Source organism: Lagopus leucura, unplaced genomic scaffold (genome assembly GCF_019238085.1).
Source record: "Lagopus leucura isolate 7727_CA_CO unplaced genomic scaffold, USGS_WTPT01 Super-Scaffold_100159, whole genome shotgun sequence".
Taxonomy (NCBI): domain Eukaryota; kingdom Metazoa; phylum Chordata; class Aves; order Galliformes; family Phasianidae; genus Lagopus; species Lagopus leucura.
Genome location: NW_024962335.1, coordinates 15,382,240 through 15,398,531, shown reverse-complemented (window position 1 = coordinate 15,398,531; position 16,292 = coordinate 15,382,240). Strand labels below are relative to the sequence as shown.

Genomic DNA, 16,292 nt, shown 5'->3' with positions numbered 1-16,292 from the left:
TTTTTCTGTCAAGAGTTGACAGCTGGTTATGCAGGGGAGGGCTGAAGATTTTCTGGGGGAAAACGTTCACCTTTTGGCTGCAGCATGAAATGAATTACTGGTGTCACTTACAGCAGTTTAAGCTACTTGGTTTGGCTGTGTCATTCCTTTAAGTAATGCAGAAATTGTCTGCTGTGGCAGACGAGTGCTGTATCTACTGTCATGCCAATGAGGAACTGCTTCTTAGAATGCTGTGGTAAGGGCTTTTGAGGACATTTTTGGAGACAACTGAACTTCTTTATCTCTCTGCCAGCTTCACGTTTCCTGAAACTGGCACACCTCGATTGGTTCCATTTGTCAGGATCTTCTGGTGGTATCAACCAGCAGCCTTTCAGCCCCAGATCTGCAGAGCATGCTGACAGGATCTCTGTGCTGCAGTGTGCCCATCCCACTGGGCATGGTCATCCACCAAGGGGGATGCAGGATAGGTGGGAGGTGTCCAAAATTTCCTTTTCTTCCTGTCCTTGCCTGGAAACTTCAGTATCCTTCAGTGGTGATACCTGTGGGTGATATTCATGGTCATCTGGACTGTGATATTAGCATTTGTTCTTTTTTTTGCTGTTAGCACATTAGAAAAGGCTGTTTAGGTGAACTGTGCCTCCTCAGGAGTGACAGAGGTAAGAGAGAACGTGGAAAATGGTGAGCTGGTGAGCACAACTGTAGAGGAACGCTAACACAGTCCACTGTAGAGGAGAAGTCTGACCTTCAGTGAAGTGTCCTCAGGTGTATCCAAACTTACAGACACTGCTCTGGTGCCCACAGATCCCACTTGCCACTACTGTGTGGCATTGCCTCTTGCTGTCTTCTCACATAGTCAGCAGGTTGTACGCAATGGCCTGGGCACTGATTGTCTCTGGGATGTCCTAGCATGGCAGAGCAGTGCTGCTAGCTCTGTGGTGCTCTACTGAAAGTAAGAAGTAATACTGCTGACCTATGGAAAATCAAAGCAAGGTTTTGTCTGTAGGATTCAAGAGGAGAATGTAAATAGAGACCTAATTCTGTAACACAATTACTGAGGTAATATGTGATTCTGAGGAAAAGGCTTGAAAAATTAATGTGAAACCTTATTCATTAAAATATAATGAACATGGCAGAAAGTTAAGGAACAACAGTAAATTTTGCTTATGTTATATTGCCATTTTAGTATTCAGGAATTGTAATTGCCTACTACAGTGTGTTTTAAAATAATGTCATTTCATTTGAAACGCTTATTATATAGAGAACATTGGGAAGAACTGAAGCACAGCTGAAATAATAGGATTTAAAAGAGCAGTTTGACAGTATTTCACTGTTTGTTCTTAGAGAAAATATTTCCAGACTACGAGAATTCTTCTGGATTTCCAGTTTTTCCCTTTAATCTCCTTCCTATTTAGACAGAAGCAGATTTTTGCTTGAGGCCTGCTTTGTCCAGGGATGGCCAGGTTGCTCTGGCCTTCCTCAGTGAGAAGTTGGCTGTCCAGTCTTGTGCAAACTGTGGTGACTGGTAATGGGGAGGTATTGCTCTTGAGTGTTAACTGGGATGAGTAGGTGTTTTGATTTTAAAATGGGGTAGTCTGAAGATAAATATGTAACTAAACACTGCTGATCTCAGCACTTCATAGCCTTTGAATGATGTTTAACTTAAACAGATTCCAACTTTGATGTTCAAGCTGGTATTTCCTCTGCATCACCACTCGGGTCTCAGTGAGGTTTTCCTTTTCACCATTGGAAAAATGCTACTCTTCCCCATCATCCCCTCCGTGCCTCCACAGTGCTGAATGTATGCATTTCCAAAATAACAGACTCCCAGTAGATCTTGGCACACTTTAGGGATGAAAGGAAGCTTTACTGCTCAAGTGTTAGTAGAAATGTGCTTGTACATACCAACACTGTTTTTCATTTCTGCTCTCAGCCCCAGCCAAGGAGATGATGAAAGTCAGCATCCCTTCCCCTGTCTTTTCATCTAGTCTCAATCCTGTACAACTAACAGGGTGGAGGGCTGCAGGAGCCATACATATTGATTCCTATATTGTAAATAAGAGTAAAATCCAGGCTTAAGCAAATATTGGGATAAAGGTGATTGCTGGAAGGGTGGCGTCTGAAGGAGAATTGTTGTAAGTGCAGTGCTTATTTACTGCCAGAAGAAAAGCACTGTTTGTCAAATATTTTTCTTAGACTAAGCAGCGCTGTAGAGAAAGACCAGAGCCTTTTCTTGATTAGCAGTTCTTTTCACTCAGTGCAGTGCACAGCTAAGCAGAGATACTGGCTGAGTCCTGCAATTCATATAGCAGTGCTCCCTTCAGTGCAGAGTTTGACCATAGAGCTGACAGCTTCAGTGGGTACTTCCTGTATGTGGCAATACAGCTGTCACTGCTGACAGTACAGTCATCACCTTGGTGGATGGAGGTTTCTGGAGCTCCAGCCCTCCACCACTCTCCCCAGTAACCCAACAAATCAGCTCAGGACTCCCCTGCATAAATCACCTTTGAGGTACAGACTGTTAAAACAGCATTTTCCTTTCCTCAGGTTTGCTATCATCCACAGGCAGAGCAGAGGCAGTCAGCTGGGGCAGAGTGAATATGCTTGGCCTGGCTTCCTCAGGCACATGGGGCTCTTAATTCTGGTTCATGTCAGGCCAGAGAAAAATCCAATTATGGTGGTCCAAAAAGGCAGAGTGAAGGGCTCTGCCTTAGGTTAGGAGATGAACTTCTGAGTCAAAGGCTGTTTTGTTTGGAGCTGACGTTGTATGAGGGGAGTCAAATGTAAACATTATGCTTGCCTCATTGGATAGGAGATTTTGAAAATAAGAATATTATTATAATAGGTATGTAAAGTTGAAAAGGCTTAATTATTATTGTGGCATTTTAATGGGATATATTCAATCGTTTTTTCTATCTTCAAAGGCTTTACAAACACTAAATTGCACACAAACATGTACTCTGTCATATAAATAGAACCTTCTTGTGATAGGAGGATAAGACGAGATAAAAGGTTAAATGATCTGCTGGGAGGCACAGTGGAGCTGACACTGCTTGTGTACTGGTCCTTCTTTTGGTACCAAATTCAGAGCTTGGGACCACAGCTCCTTCCTCTGCTTTTCTGTAGGAGAGATAAGTGACTGTTGGGAAAACAAAAAATTGGCTGGGGTAGCAGGGAGCAATTTCACACACGGGCGCAATGCTGGCATTGTAGGCAAGCAGACAGAAATGGGGAGATTATTGCAGGGTGAGCTTGATGATGATTCTGCAGCTGGCGGGGTATTCCAGTGACTGGGTGTTATGACACCCCAAGTGCACCCATAGCTCCAGGCATCTGGCTCTTGGGTTTGGAGTGTGCTGTGTGCCAAGAATAGCATAGCTCCATGTTTGAATATACATGTGCGTGCACACAGTAGGGTATGTGATAGACTTTCTTCTGTGCCCCCAGCCTAGCTGACTCCTTTCCTAGTACAGATGGAAGTTAATAATAAAGACCTCCAGTAAATAATCTCAGGGAAAGTTTTGCTTAAGCAGTTCTTGCTTAGCTGACTTTCGAGACATACAGATGGATGGACTTCCAGAGGCAGAGCAAACATGTAGGAGCAGTGTAGCTGGAATCATAAACGTGTGGATGCTTTGGGCAGCTGACTGAGCAGATGACTGCAGGCACTCTGCTGTCATACAAGAGGCACTGTTGAACTGCTTGTATTCACCTGCATTCATGCGCTCACAGGCAGACGCCTGGGTGAGCTGTAGCAATACATCACTTTGATGCAGAAACCAGATGCAACAGGCAGGCAGGAAGGGAGAGAGACTTCACTTATAGTATAGGGAGGATGCAGGATGCCATGGCTACCAGATAGCAATCTAACTGGATAGGTCTCGATTTTTTCATCAGGGTTATAATTCATGTTTTCAACACAGTCTCTCTAGAGCTGGCCCTGAGCAAATGCTGTAGATGCAAAGCCTTAACGCTGAGCTGTGAGATGAATCCATATCAAGAAAAGGAATTTGAACCTGAGTTGTGTGCTGTGTATGGGAACTGCTGAGTCACGGCCTGAACCTCTGATTGATCACCTGAGGCGAGCCATGAGTCAGCCAGAGGAGCACAGGTGAAGGCAATTCACTGTGCTGCTGGAAGGGGTGGAGCCAGGCTGCACCCCTCCTGGACCTATTTAAGAGCTGGCTACCAGTCTGGAGATCCCCCCTTCTGGTGCTTTGTGGTGAGCCCGGTATAAGGGTAAGCCTTCCATTTATTCTCTCTTGTTATCACAGTCCACTTTGCCTAACTCTCTTGTTTATTTTGTGATTGTAACATCTCGATATCCGTTGGTTATACAGTGCTGTAAGGGGGCAAGCTTTGGAAACTGCTGGCTGTGCTATGGAATTTGGTGTCTGAAGTGCAGCTCTCTATCCCAAACTTCTCCTGATCATGCAGACAGTCTGAAGGATGGACAGAACTGCAGCTTGTGGCTCTGTCCCATTCTTTAAGGAGAACATGTTCACCCAGGGAACACTGTGAAGCAACAATGCTTACTGTCCATAAGCCCCACTGCAGGGCATGACTCTCCAGAGCAGGCCAACACACACAGTGGAGTCATGAAGAGCTGGAGGGGTGGTCAGACCATGGTTACTGAACCAATGTGTTCTGCTTGCAATATGTTCTTACATGTTCTCCATAAATACGGCCTACAGCTTATAGCCTTAGTGTCACACCTGAAGAGATCTGTAGTGACACCAGAGATTCTCCTCCCTCCCCTGAGCTTTGAAGGAATGACACAGGTCAAACAACTGTGTGTAGAAATAGTATTTCTAAGTTGTTCTTGGAAAAAGAAGAACTAGAGACTGGTGTCACTGGGAGTGGCTCAGCAAGGATCAGCCCAGCATCATTCACCGCTTAGGCATGGCTGTGCAAGCACACAGCTGAACATTTTAGGCTGCACATCTTTATCCCCGAGCCTGCTCCTGAGCAGGTGGGATTGGAAGATCAAGTCCATTGTGCCAGACCATAAAATCCTGCAGGACGCTTGTCAGAACAGGGATATTAGACATCTTTCATTTCCTCCTTCTTCCTCTTGTTTTTCTGCTTTTTTTCCCCATTCTCTGTTAAACAATGCAAAACAGACATTACTTTGTAAGCACTGGGGTCTAAAATAAAAACAGCGATGGTAACAGGTTTTACTGAAGGCATTCACTGTCAAAAAATGTTTAGCTGGTCACTGTTGAGAGGGCTGGAGCATTCCAGTTGCGTGCTGCGGGTTGCTGAACGTAGCACCCCCGTGCAGCCTAACCTTCCCTGTCACATCACATCTCCGACTTGCAGTCAGTGAAGCTATTCCTTAAATATTCAGTATGGCCTTAAACCAGGCCCGTGTTACAGCATGCATGTTACATAATATTCTGAATCTTTAAATTAAATGTATGCATGTGGGTCTTGAGTTCATAAAAAGCACTGAGGTGCCCTTCTTCTTGTAGTCATGGGAAGGCTGTAGTGCTGGTGGATGCAGCCCTGCTTTCTTCATCCTTTTGCTGGCAGACAGGCCCAGCTTGGGCTTCTCCTCAAGGCTGCCAAGCTCATCCTGGGACTGCCACAGCCTTTGCTGTGCTCCAGGAGCCTTCCCTCCAATTCTGGCTTCCTAGATTCACAACACAAGCACGCCCGCACGTCCCACCGCCTCGCTGCTCGTTTCTTGTCTGTCCCACACGATGTGATGTCTTCCTTTCCCCAGTTCTGCCAGCACAACAGTTGGTGTGGCGGCTCATTTGGCTCGCATTGCATAAATTGTGGAAGTGTTTATTTGGTTTAAATTAAAAACAAAGTCATGTTGGCGAGGTTTTTCATCAGGCAGCTCAGTTCCACGGTCTGCTCTGCAGATGGGTTGCAGGCTGTGGCACAGGGGCAGGAGGGAGTGCAGGGGATCTGGGGTGTGGATCTCTGCCCAGTCCCCTGCATCATGACACTGCAACCATCAGGAGCAGCATCAGCAGCTTACAAGAGCAACTCCAATCTGGGATTTATTTTAGTTTTTTTGGCAGTGTTGCACTCAGGGATTTATTGGTCTTTTGGATGCACTCAGCTTGTATGTTTGAGATGTATTTTGAGAGCCAGAAGCTGGGATTCTCACACGTACCCATCAGGAGTGAAAGGAAAGCATGCAAAACTGCAAACTGCACAAGCGCACAAGAGCCAGCAATGCTGTGAGCAGGTGAGAGTTCACCTTGCAGAGCATTGCTGTAGCTCTGAAGAGCAGAGCCTCAAATTCAAGATTGCCTGTGATGTTCAGGTAGACTGTGGCTCTTACAGCTGGCAAGGAGAGTCGGCTTCAGCATGGAGGTGAGTCTGGGCTCTGCATTGAGACTCGAGCAGGCTGTGCGACTGCTGTGGGCCAGAGCAGGGAGTCCCATCAAGGAGCTGCCTGTGCGTAAGCTATGTGGGCCAGAGTCGAGAAGAGTTTCAAGGTCAGTGAATAAAGCAACTGAACTCGATACATTCTTTATTGGAAGCAAATAGAGAAGCAACAGCATCTTAGTGAGGAAGAACAAAGCAAAATGTGGCAGAGACTGAAAGAGTGCACGTGCATCTCAAGCCAGATGTTACACTACACCACATTTTACAGAGTACGCATTAAGTACTGCTGTACAGTGTGCACGGCTGTCAGCTCCCTCCTCAGCCCTGATGTGCTCAGACACTGTCTCTGCCCTGAAGATTTGGCACTGTAACTTGATGTGGCTGGAATAGAGAAGGGCACTGGGGGTGTGGTGGCTGCTCCAAGGTTACACAGCGGAATAAAACTGAAACCAGAGATTCCTGTCCTGCCTCCAGTGTTTGACCCACTAGATAGCAAGCTTATAATGTGGCTTTTTATGCTTGCTTACTGCCCTCTGTGAAGCTCAGTGCTTTATAGGTATTGATTACTTAAGCCCTGAGTTGTGCCTGATAGAGGAATGTTATAATAATTGTTAGTACAGCATTTATTTCAAGTTTAGCCAGAGATAACATAGCAGAGGATAAAGCAAGATCTAAGCCAATCAATTCTTGGTATAATGTAATTAAATGATACTTTATACATAAGAAGCATTAATTCAGCTTTAATGGCTTGAATTGGTTTAGGTTTCTTAAGAAGCAATTGAGGAAATACAGAATAAAAGGATGAACTCCTGGTCATGTTGAAATTGATTGGAGTTTTGCCATCAATCTCAGCGAGGCTCCAGTTTCTCCAGCCTTGCATCAGCAGTGATGCTGAGCTGGCTGCCCTGCACTCGTCATTCCTTCTGCTGCTGCTTCTCCTTACTCAGCGTGCCATTCCCTCCAGTGCTGGATGTGTCATACAAGTCACATCGCCCTGGGACTTGATGAGGAATGTGGGTGAAGTAATGTTGCTGACTGAATCTTGGCCTAAAATGTATCCTGATTTTATTTATCTTTTGGTACAGAAACCAGAGGAGTTCTCTGATGCATACCGTCTCAATCCATTTAACTGTGATTGTTCATGTGTCTAGCCATAACTACATGCTGCAATGCCTTGGTGGCTTGGGTCTGAAAAGACTGCATTTAGTGCAACTCTTTTTTCTGTTTTTGCTATCATTGCTAAACCTGGATGTTGCACTTAGCATATCTACATCATCTTTTTGTTTTTTCCTTTTGGAGAAGAAGAATTTGCCTCTGCTCTCAGAGATGTTGCTAGTGTCCCCATGCGAGGCTTGGCAGTGCACATCTGCTGTGAGAGACTGGGGTGAGTGAAGGGTGTCCCAAACTTTGCCGCTGTTTGTCTGCAGATAATTTTGAGCAGGACTGACACAGTCCTCAGTCCTGACTTCAGACACATCTGTTACACTGGTGGGCCTGATTCTGCAGGCATTCCACATGCACAGCTTCTCCTGGAAATTATGTATATGCAGGGCTGCAAGACTGGTCCTATCATGACTATTTCCTGGCAGTGGGAAAAGGCAGAAACTATTTTTAAATGAAAGCTTTGAATCAGAAGAATATTGCAGAGTGCAGCAAAATTTGTGTCAAAACCCTGAAATCATGGACTCGGCAGTTTTCTCATGCCAGCGGTTTTCTTCTTTTTATGGTTTTAAGACTGTGTTTTTGGAGAATTGGGCTGAGTGTTTTTTGGTGAGATATGTCTGTTCTTCCTGGTGCGCATTATCTCAGCAGCAGCATTCCCTGTGCAAGTCAGGCAGAGGAGAGGCAATGCACTGTGATGTGTTAACAGGGGTGGGGCTCTGCAAAAGAAAACAAAAGAAAACAAAAAAACCTTCTGATTTGCCTTGCACACAATCAAAATAGTGCTTCAAGTTTGCCCCTAAGTTCATTATTCAGCTGTTTTGTTTGTTTTCAGATTTTGTGTTATGTTCCTACATCTGTGCACGTTTCCAGCTTCTCTGTGGTCATTTAGGAAAACCGAAAGAGAGAAAACCTGTGTTTCTTTCTCTTAGCACCAGGAAATTATGCCCTCTTTTCCCCATCACTTGCTTTTGCATAGCTCAAGGATGACCCAAAGGGCTTTTGCTCAGATTTTCATTTAAAACGAACCATTTGATTTGATCAGAGAACATTATTTCCCCCCAAAGAACTTTCTGAATGATCTGAAGACGTAAAAACAGGCAGTTTATAACCAAAATTGTTTTGCTGTCTTTTATATAGTGGTCACTAGATAGCTAATGTCATAAAATCCACTGCCTCAGAGGGAGATGCCTTAGTTAATTAGTTACAATCAGTACAGTGCTTAGGGATTCAGTGCTCCTGCCTGTATATTTGCCTGCTAACATAATCATAGGTTAGCATATCGTGGCTTATTTCCCATACCTGTAATGCAAGGAAACTTTCAGAATCGCATAATCATAGAGGGAGACAACGAGCATCTTTCTAATCAGCCATTTTCCATTCTCTGGACTCCTAAATAGCTCAGGTGAGCCCAATTCTCGGATTTCCTGTTCAACAAACATGAAGTTTCCCAGTCCAACTTGGACTTAGAAATAGTTAATTCACTTGCACATTTCTGATGATACTGTCTTAAGCCTTGTTTTCCAGAGCCATGGAGTTGACTCTGCACACAGGTCCATAGATATAAGGCCTCCTTGTTTTCTGGGCAGCAACCGCCCCTGAGGGGTAAGGGACTGTGTTTTGGGAAGATGGCACAATGTCCAAAGGGAGGCCATTCACAAGCGATGTCCTCTGGGGCCTGGTGCTAGGTCCAGTCCTTTTCAACATCTTCCTTAATGATCTGGATTCCAGGCAGTGTTACCCACAGCAAGTTTGCAGACTTGTTTATAAGAAAACTGGGAGGAGTGTCTGATGTTTAAAAGGCCATGCTGCCATCGGTAGACAGGCTGGAGAGGTGGGCTGACAGGAACCTCATGCTGTTCAACAAGTGGAAGTTCAAAAAGCAAGAGCACACTGCTGGAAAGCAGCTTAGTACGAAAAGGACCTAGGGGTCCCAGTGGACACCAAGTTGAAGCTAGCAATGTGCCCTTGCTAGCTAGAGAAGGCTAATGGTATCCTGGGCAGCATTAAGAAAAATATTGCCAGGGGGTGGAGGAGGTGATCCTTCCTCTCTTCTTAGCCCTGCGGAGTTCACACCTGGAATGTTGGGGTCAGCTGTGGGCTCTCCAGTACAGAAGAGATATAAAACTTGGAGAGAGTCCCATTAAGTCCTCTCCTATAAGGAGAGGCTGAGAGAGGATGGGTTGTTCAGGCTGGAGAAGAGAAGGTTCAGGGGGATCTGTGTGCAAATACCTGAAGGGAGGATGCAAAAAGGACACTTTGCAGGGTTGGCAGAAGAGGTGGCAGGCACCAAGAAGCACAGGAGATCAGGAAACACTGTGATAGTGTGATAGTGACTGATCATGCCCAGGCCAGGGCCTGTGGGTGTCCCTACTTGAGCTGGGATTGGAACAGATGGATCCAGAGGTCCCTTTGAATGTCAGACAATCTGTGATTCTGTAACTTTTGGAACTAGGAGTCTGGCATTCTCCAAGGGCTGTAGGTGGCTGTGACCCTGGCCCCAGTGGACTGGCTCTTGTGGCAATGCTGAGATGGGCCAGCCTGACACTGCTGAGGGTCACTGAGCACACTGTATTCACACATCCTTTCAGGGGCTTGTCTGCGGCCCAGATATGTCACCACACAGCCCAGCCTGGTGATTAATATTGCACAGATTCTACATTTTTCTGTTTAGGTTCTCCAAAATTAAATGGCCAGGGAAGACAACCTGGTGCATTCTTTGGTTCCAAAACTTGGGGGAAATATAGTAGCACAAGGAAAAGAGAGAGAGGTAAAAGCCCAGCCTTCACCCAGGTCTTGCTTTCCAGGTGACCTCGTATCCCGAGCCATGCACCACCTCCAGCCACTGAATGCCAAGCAGCACGGGAATGGCACGCCAATGCACCAGAAGCAGGGATCACTCTACTGGGAGCCGGAGGCTTTGTACACCCTCTGCTACTTCATGCACTGCCCGCAGATGGAGTGGGAAAACCCGAACGTGGAGCCATCAAAAGTCACACTGCAGACCGAGAGGTAAGAGCCACCTTCGAGTATGTTTCATATCTTTGTGAAGACATTCTGCTGATAAATCAGTGTTGCTAATTGCTAATTACAGCTTGTGCATAGGAGGCTGCAGAGCAGTCTGTTTTGGCTTGGGATCACCTTTCTGAAATCCCGTTTCTCTTACTGAAGTGCTCCATGGCTGACCCAATATATATCAAAAGTGACACCCAGTGGCTACATTCAGCAAATTGGTTCCAGATGTGCACTTGGTAGAGATTTCCGTTTTCTTTCTTTGTTGCTCAGCTATTCTGTTTTGGAAAAGAAAATGAGAACTTCTATTTCTGGTATAGCAGGTCTAGGTTTAAATGTGTCTTTCTACACATTAATAGGGTTTGACAGCTGTGATTTGGGAAGTGGAAAATGAGTAGAGTAGTGTTTAGCAAGGAGGGGTTGTTAAAGACGCAGTGCCCCAGTTGTGCGAGGTACCAGGGTAGGTTATGTACTCAGCATAAGAGGAACTTGGGGGCTGTGAGCTCCTGCCCAGCCTCTGGGGTGTGCTGCTTGGGATGTGGCTGCATCCAGCTCTGCTGCCTTCATCCGCCCTTCAGTATCAACCAGGGCAGAAGAAGCGAGTTCAAGACTCAGTCCTGCTCAGAATCTTCTGTAAAGAAAGGAGATGTAGATAAAGCCATCTTGTCAAAAATGCAGCAGCCTCTCTAGTAAGAAGAGCCAAGCTCTGCCTCCACTTGTGGTCTGAGGTATGTTTTGCTGTTTCACTTCCCTGAACCAGGAGTTGCCACTGAGGAGATGAGAGGAATGACCAGTGCTTGGAAAGAGATGCATATTCATGTTTAAGATGGTGTATCATGATGGTGCAAATGCCAGCTGAACTCCACATTCATGTCCTGCTGTATCATGCTGTATGTGTGAGCCAAACTGATACATGCACTGACATTTGCATGTATGGGGCTTGGTTACTGTTTTAGTATGAAGTTTGCATCTCAAAAGCAGTGTTTGAGAATGTCATTATATAGGTAAACTTAAGTGGTATATAATATGATATTTTCATTGAATTATTTTTAAATTGACTCGTAGAAAATCAGAAAAGACGAAACTCTAGCATTAGTGATTCTACTGGGAACTTGGCCATTTTTCTTTGGGTGGCATTTTGTTTTTTTCCAAGTCTGGGTCATTCAGTTAGCATGGTCTTTGGTTTTTGCTCTATTGATTCCCATGTGTGAAAGAAACAGAAAGGGAAGTTAAAAGAACCTGGAATTTTAATATCGTTCTAAATCAGTTTTATTTTGTGAATTGTTAGCCAACCTGGCTCTTGCAGAAGGCCTACCTCATAAGCAAGAGTTCTCGTGGTTAGTACTGTGCTAAAAGTGGTGTCTGAAATTAGAAGATATTCTCACCTGATCTGTAGTCACCATCTGTGGGAGTTAATACCCTTGGGACCAGTGGAACTATAAAGGTTAGTAACAATGAGGCTCTGGGTTTGTAAAATTTCTAAAGACTTTCCTGTGGAAGGTGAGAGGGGCAGGAATATTTGTAGAATCTCATTTAGCATTTGCTTTAATAGGTTTTCCTCTTCCTGAGGTAGTCTTAATATATCTTCTCTTTGTTAGAGCAATTGAAATGCTGATTATATAAAGCCAGATGCAATTTCTCTTCTTTGCTATATTACGAGTATTCAGTTTGGCAAAATGTCTTCCTTTGGAAGACTGGTTTAACAACTGTGGTGTGTGGTTAGGGCCAAAGTAAGTACTCAGTGTTATTGCCAAGAGTTTGTGGTCAATTTTGGAAGGAACAGATACTCCTTCTATTGCCTAATCAAACATGCGTTTGTACTTTGTGCTGGAAAACACAAGTGGAAGTGATGCAGGGGTAAGCACGTGCCCAGATATTTCCACTGCATGTGCTGTGTAGCATGCCTCACCAGCACCAGCTGGATGGAAGTATCTTGGGCTGCCCAGCAAGTAATCCAGTTCAGCTGATTTCTGTTTAGTGCTCTGAGAAGCCTCCCTTCATATTTCCAGTCAAAGACTTATCAGTGCTGTTCTTTATATGCAAGCATGCTTTATGGTCCATGACTTATTTCTGGTGTTTTCAGTTTTTGTGGTGGGTTTTTATGCATTATGAGGAAGTGGGTTTGTTAAACATGACATTTTTATATGCAGAATATTTGCAGGCTTGATGCCTTATCTCTGTTCCTTATTCCCTCTCTTTTCCTTCGGCTGTGACAATGACTTTTATGTTGGAAAAAACACAGAGAGAAGGAAGGAGATCCAGGCAATTTCCCCCTTCCCTGGCCTCTCTGGGTCCCGGCTGGTGCAGAGAAGCCAGAAAATGAGTGGATGTGGCCACAAACAGTATTTTCTTGGAACAAGGGTTGTACTTGGCTCATTTGAAGACAACCTGGCTACTATTTTGGCCCTCTTTCCTGATCATGCATGCCCAGGATGGGGAGAGGGTTATGAGATGTGGCCAGAGAACTCCCCAAGTTCTCACAGGGCTCAATGGCCCAATGTTAGCTTCTCCTCCTTCTCAACCATCTCTATTCCACTCGGGCTTGGTCTCTCAACCACAGTTGAATTGGATTGAGTTACAAAACCGCAAAGGCTCTGCTTGTTCTTCTGCAGCAGCTGGGTGTGGAAGGGAAGCTGGAGCCTAATCCCTGCAACCAGTATAGTTGCAGTCCTGCCTGGGTTAGCACTTCCTAGCATAAAAAGCAACACCTCCTGTGAAGTCTCATGGGATGCATAAAATCGGATGTTTACCTTTGAATAAATCCAACACTTTGCTTCTAGGGAGTATTTTCTAGGGAGTGTTTCTCTGTGTTCTTCACGGGGGTAAAGAAATAAGAATGCTATTTATAATAGCGGTTGTCTTCACATAAAATGAAAGGGAAAAAATATTATGCAATAATGAGGCTGGGAGAGTAGGAAAGTGGCGAGGATTTCTCAGAAAATCTGGAAAATACTCCCTTCTTCTCAAGCTCCAGCAAACCCAACCTCCACATTCATACGCTTCTTTCAATCTGATCAGATTTGAATAAACCCTGTGCCTTTTGGCTGTGTTGTTGGCACTACCACAAGCCAGTCCTGCTGGGATAGATTATTTCATGGCCCTGGGTACCATGTAGATGGCTATTTTGGCAGGTGTGAAAGTGCAGGAGGGGATTTGGATCTGTTTGTGAGGCCACTGTTCCTGACAGCCAGGAAGCAATGGAGATGTTTGTCTTGTGCCAGATGTTGTCTGTGAAACCATCATTCCTCTGGTGCCCTCACGTGCAGGTGGCTGCAGATTATTTAGGTTTGTTCATTCTTCTGCTTTCCTGGGAATTGAAAAAGGAAGAATTTGTCAATTAGACGGCTGTTGCCAAGATTTCTTTCTAGCTTGCTGCTTCTAGTTTAATAAAAGGATCTGTCCTGTGGTTGTGTTTTGCTTCTAGGCTTCCAAAATTATTGCAAGTAATTTCTTAAGCACCGGAAAGCACAGAATCTGTAGCTGCAGATTTGTTTGATGCTTTTTCTTAAGTGGTTCCTCACCCACTTTTACCCACAGCTGTATTGACAAAGTCCTCATGACTTCCTAACTCTCCATGTTCCCCATTAACAACTCATTGAGAAGCAGTGGCTCAGCACTCAGCCTGTCCAGGGCCACCCATTAATTCTGCTCACAAGGCAGCAAAGTGCCTTCCCCAGCAATTCCTCAGTTCCTTCAGCACTTGGTACGGCTGTGTCCATAAAATAGCCATAAAACCATTTCACTAAGAATACAGCCAGGAAGATGTGGCCCTGCTTTAAGTCATTCTGTGGTGCGAACTCCAGCAAAGGCCAGCAGAAAGCAGAGCGACCCCTCAGAGTGCTGCTGAGAGCGGAGAAAGCACAAGCATTGCACCTCTGGAAGAAATTAGAATGGGAAAGTCCTGCTATGAAACTGGTTTATCCTGCAGCGTGTTTGCAGAAGACATTACATGTTTGGTGTGCTAGTATGGCATAATCTTGTATTAAACCCATGGTAAAACCATGGCCTCGCTGAACTCAGGAGTTATCACCATTGCTTATTTCTCTGGGAGCCAATGAGAGGGAATCTCAAATTCATCCTCACTCATCCTCTGCGTTTGCATCCTAAGTATCAAACTTCCCACTTGTTAAAAATTGCTTCAGAATTGGTATTGGCAGCTGCCTGCACACTGGATTGCACACAGCACACGAAGCAGCACAGACAGCATTTGTAGCTCTGCTGTCAGGCACCATATCCTCGCGGTGCTGGGGCTGTATTCTAAACCTAATTTATCAAGCGAGGCTTAAGCTGTCCGTGTGATCTCTATAGGGTTTGTTAAATAGAGAAAACTGTGTGCAGCGCTGGGAGGAACGTAGCACCAGGGCTGCTCTGCGCCGCGTTCCCGACAGCGCTCCTGCGGCTGGCTGCTTTCCAGGGATTTCTGTCGCAGCCAGGCGTGTCACATTTGATGTCGGAACAGCCTGGGAAACATCTCCCTGCTGTCTCTGCTGGACAAGTCATCGCTCTGACTTGATTGTGTTTCAGGTCTTGCCCAGAACTGCTTTCATGCAGGAGAGGCAACAGGGACTGCGTGCCTAACCCCTGGCTGTGAGCTGAAGGCCCGTGACTTGCAGATCTCTGGTGCAGACCCGAGCATTGCAGGCTAGGTGCATAGAGCATATGGGTGAACGCTCTCTCTGCTTAGGCAGATCCTTCAGCCTGATTAAAATGTAGAACTGCCTTTGTCAGAGTCTTGGGCCATGCTTAGCAAGGTTTCTGGAGTCACAGAGGGGTTGAGCAGCCGGCTCCCGGTGCGGTACCTCAGGAGTGCGGTGGGAAGCTTTGGCTCTCAAGGAAGACAAGGAGTTTGTGGTTTAAATATAAAATGCACGCATTCAAAATGTCTGCTAAGGACTGGAGAAAGTGTACTTTTCTGGTCTCCAGTAGTGCTAACGATGGGCTAGCATTATACATATGGTTTTATTGTGTTTTCTAAAAGCAGATTGTAAGAGTCAAGAATGCTTTGCAATCTGCATATTGGGATTTTCTTTCAACAACACCCATGAAAATATAAACACAGAAGACAACCAAATGAAATGATCTTTGCATCATTTTAAATTTGCTGACTCATATCTGCAAGCAGAAACATCTCTCCACCTTTGTCTGAATCCACCTGTGCTTTTCTTGTAAAGGTACGGCCTTCCCTTCTCTACTGGAGGGCAAGTGGTATGAGGAGCAGCTGAGGGCCCCGGGTTTGCTCAGCACAGAGCAGAGGAGCTGAGGGGAGGCCTGATGGCGGCTGCAGCTCCTCACAGGGAGCGGAGGGCAGCGCTGAGCTCTGCTCTGTGTGACAGCGACAGGGCCCGAGGGAACGGCATGGAGCTGTCAGGGGAGGGCAGCTGGGGGTTAGGGACAGGGTCTGCAGCAGGCAGTGATCACAGCCCCAAGCTACTGGAGTTCAAGGTGTATGGGGACACTGCTGTCAGATAGATAATCTGATTTCTGGGTGGTGCTTTGTGGAGCCAGGGGTTGGGCTCTGTGATCCTCGTGCTTTCTTCTAACTCGGGATGTTGTGTGACTGTTGTCAGAAATACTGCTCACTCTCACTTGTTGCTTTTAAAATTGTAAATGCCAGCAATGACCTGTATTTTAAGGTAAAGCAAGGTCAGGTCTGTAGAGCTGTGCCCACTTTCTATCTACTGAAACTGAGAGGGGGGACAGCAAGAAACATCTGAGATCCAGTTAGGACGGTTATGCTTGCAGATGTCTGCAGGGCAGACGAGCTCATGAGTCCT

General features: G+C 45.6%; 1 protein-coding gene across 2 annotated transcripts in view; it reads left to right on the top strand.

The window, feature by feature from the left end:
- The window catches only part of BTBD11 (BTB domain containing 11), a 168,072-nt gene that overhangs the window by 100,659 nt on the left and 51,121 nt on the right, over positions 1 to 16,292 (top strand). The window contains exons 1-2 of one of the 2 annotated variants that reach the window (XM_042890505.1): positions 4,158 to 4,236; positions 10,314 to 10,518. In XM_042890505.1, coding sequence (XP_042746439.1) covers positions 10,334 to 10,518 — 185 coding nt within the window. In that variant the 5' untranslated portion in view covers positions 4,158 to 4,236; positions 10,314 to 10,333. Of the gene's footprint in view, positions 1 to 4,157; positions 4,237 to 10,313; positions 10,519 to 16,292 lie in introns of those variants that run through there. The other variant, XM_042890504.1, reaches the window with a different exon arrangement.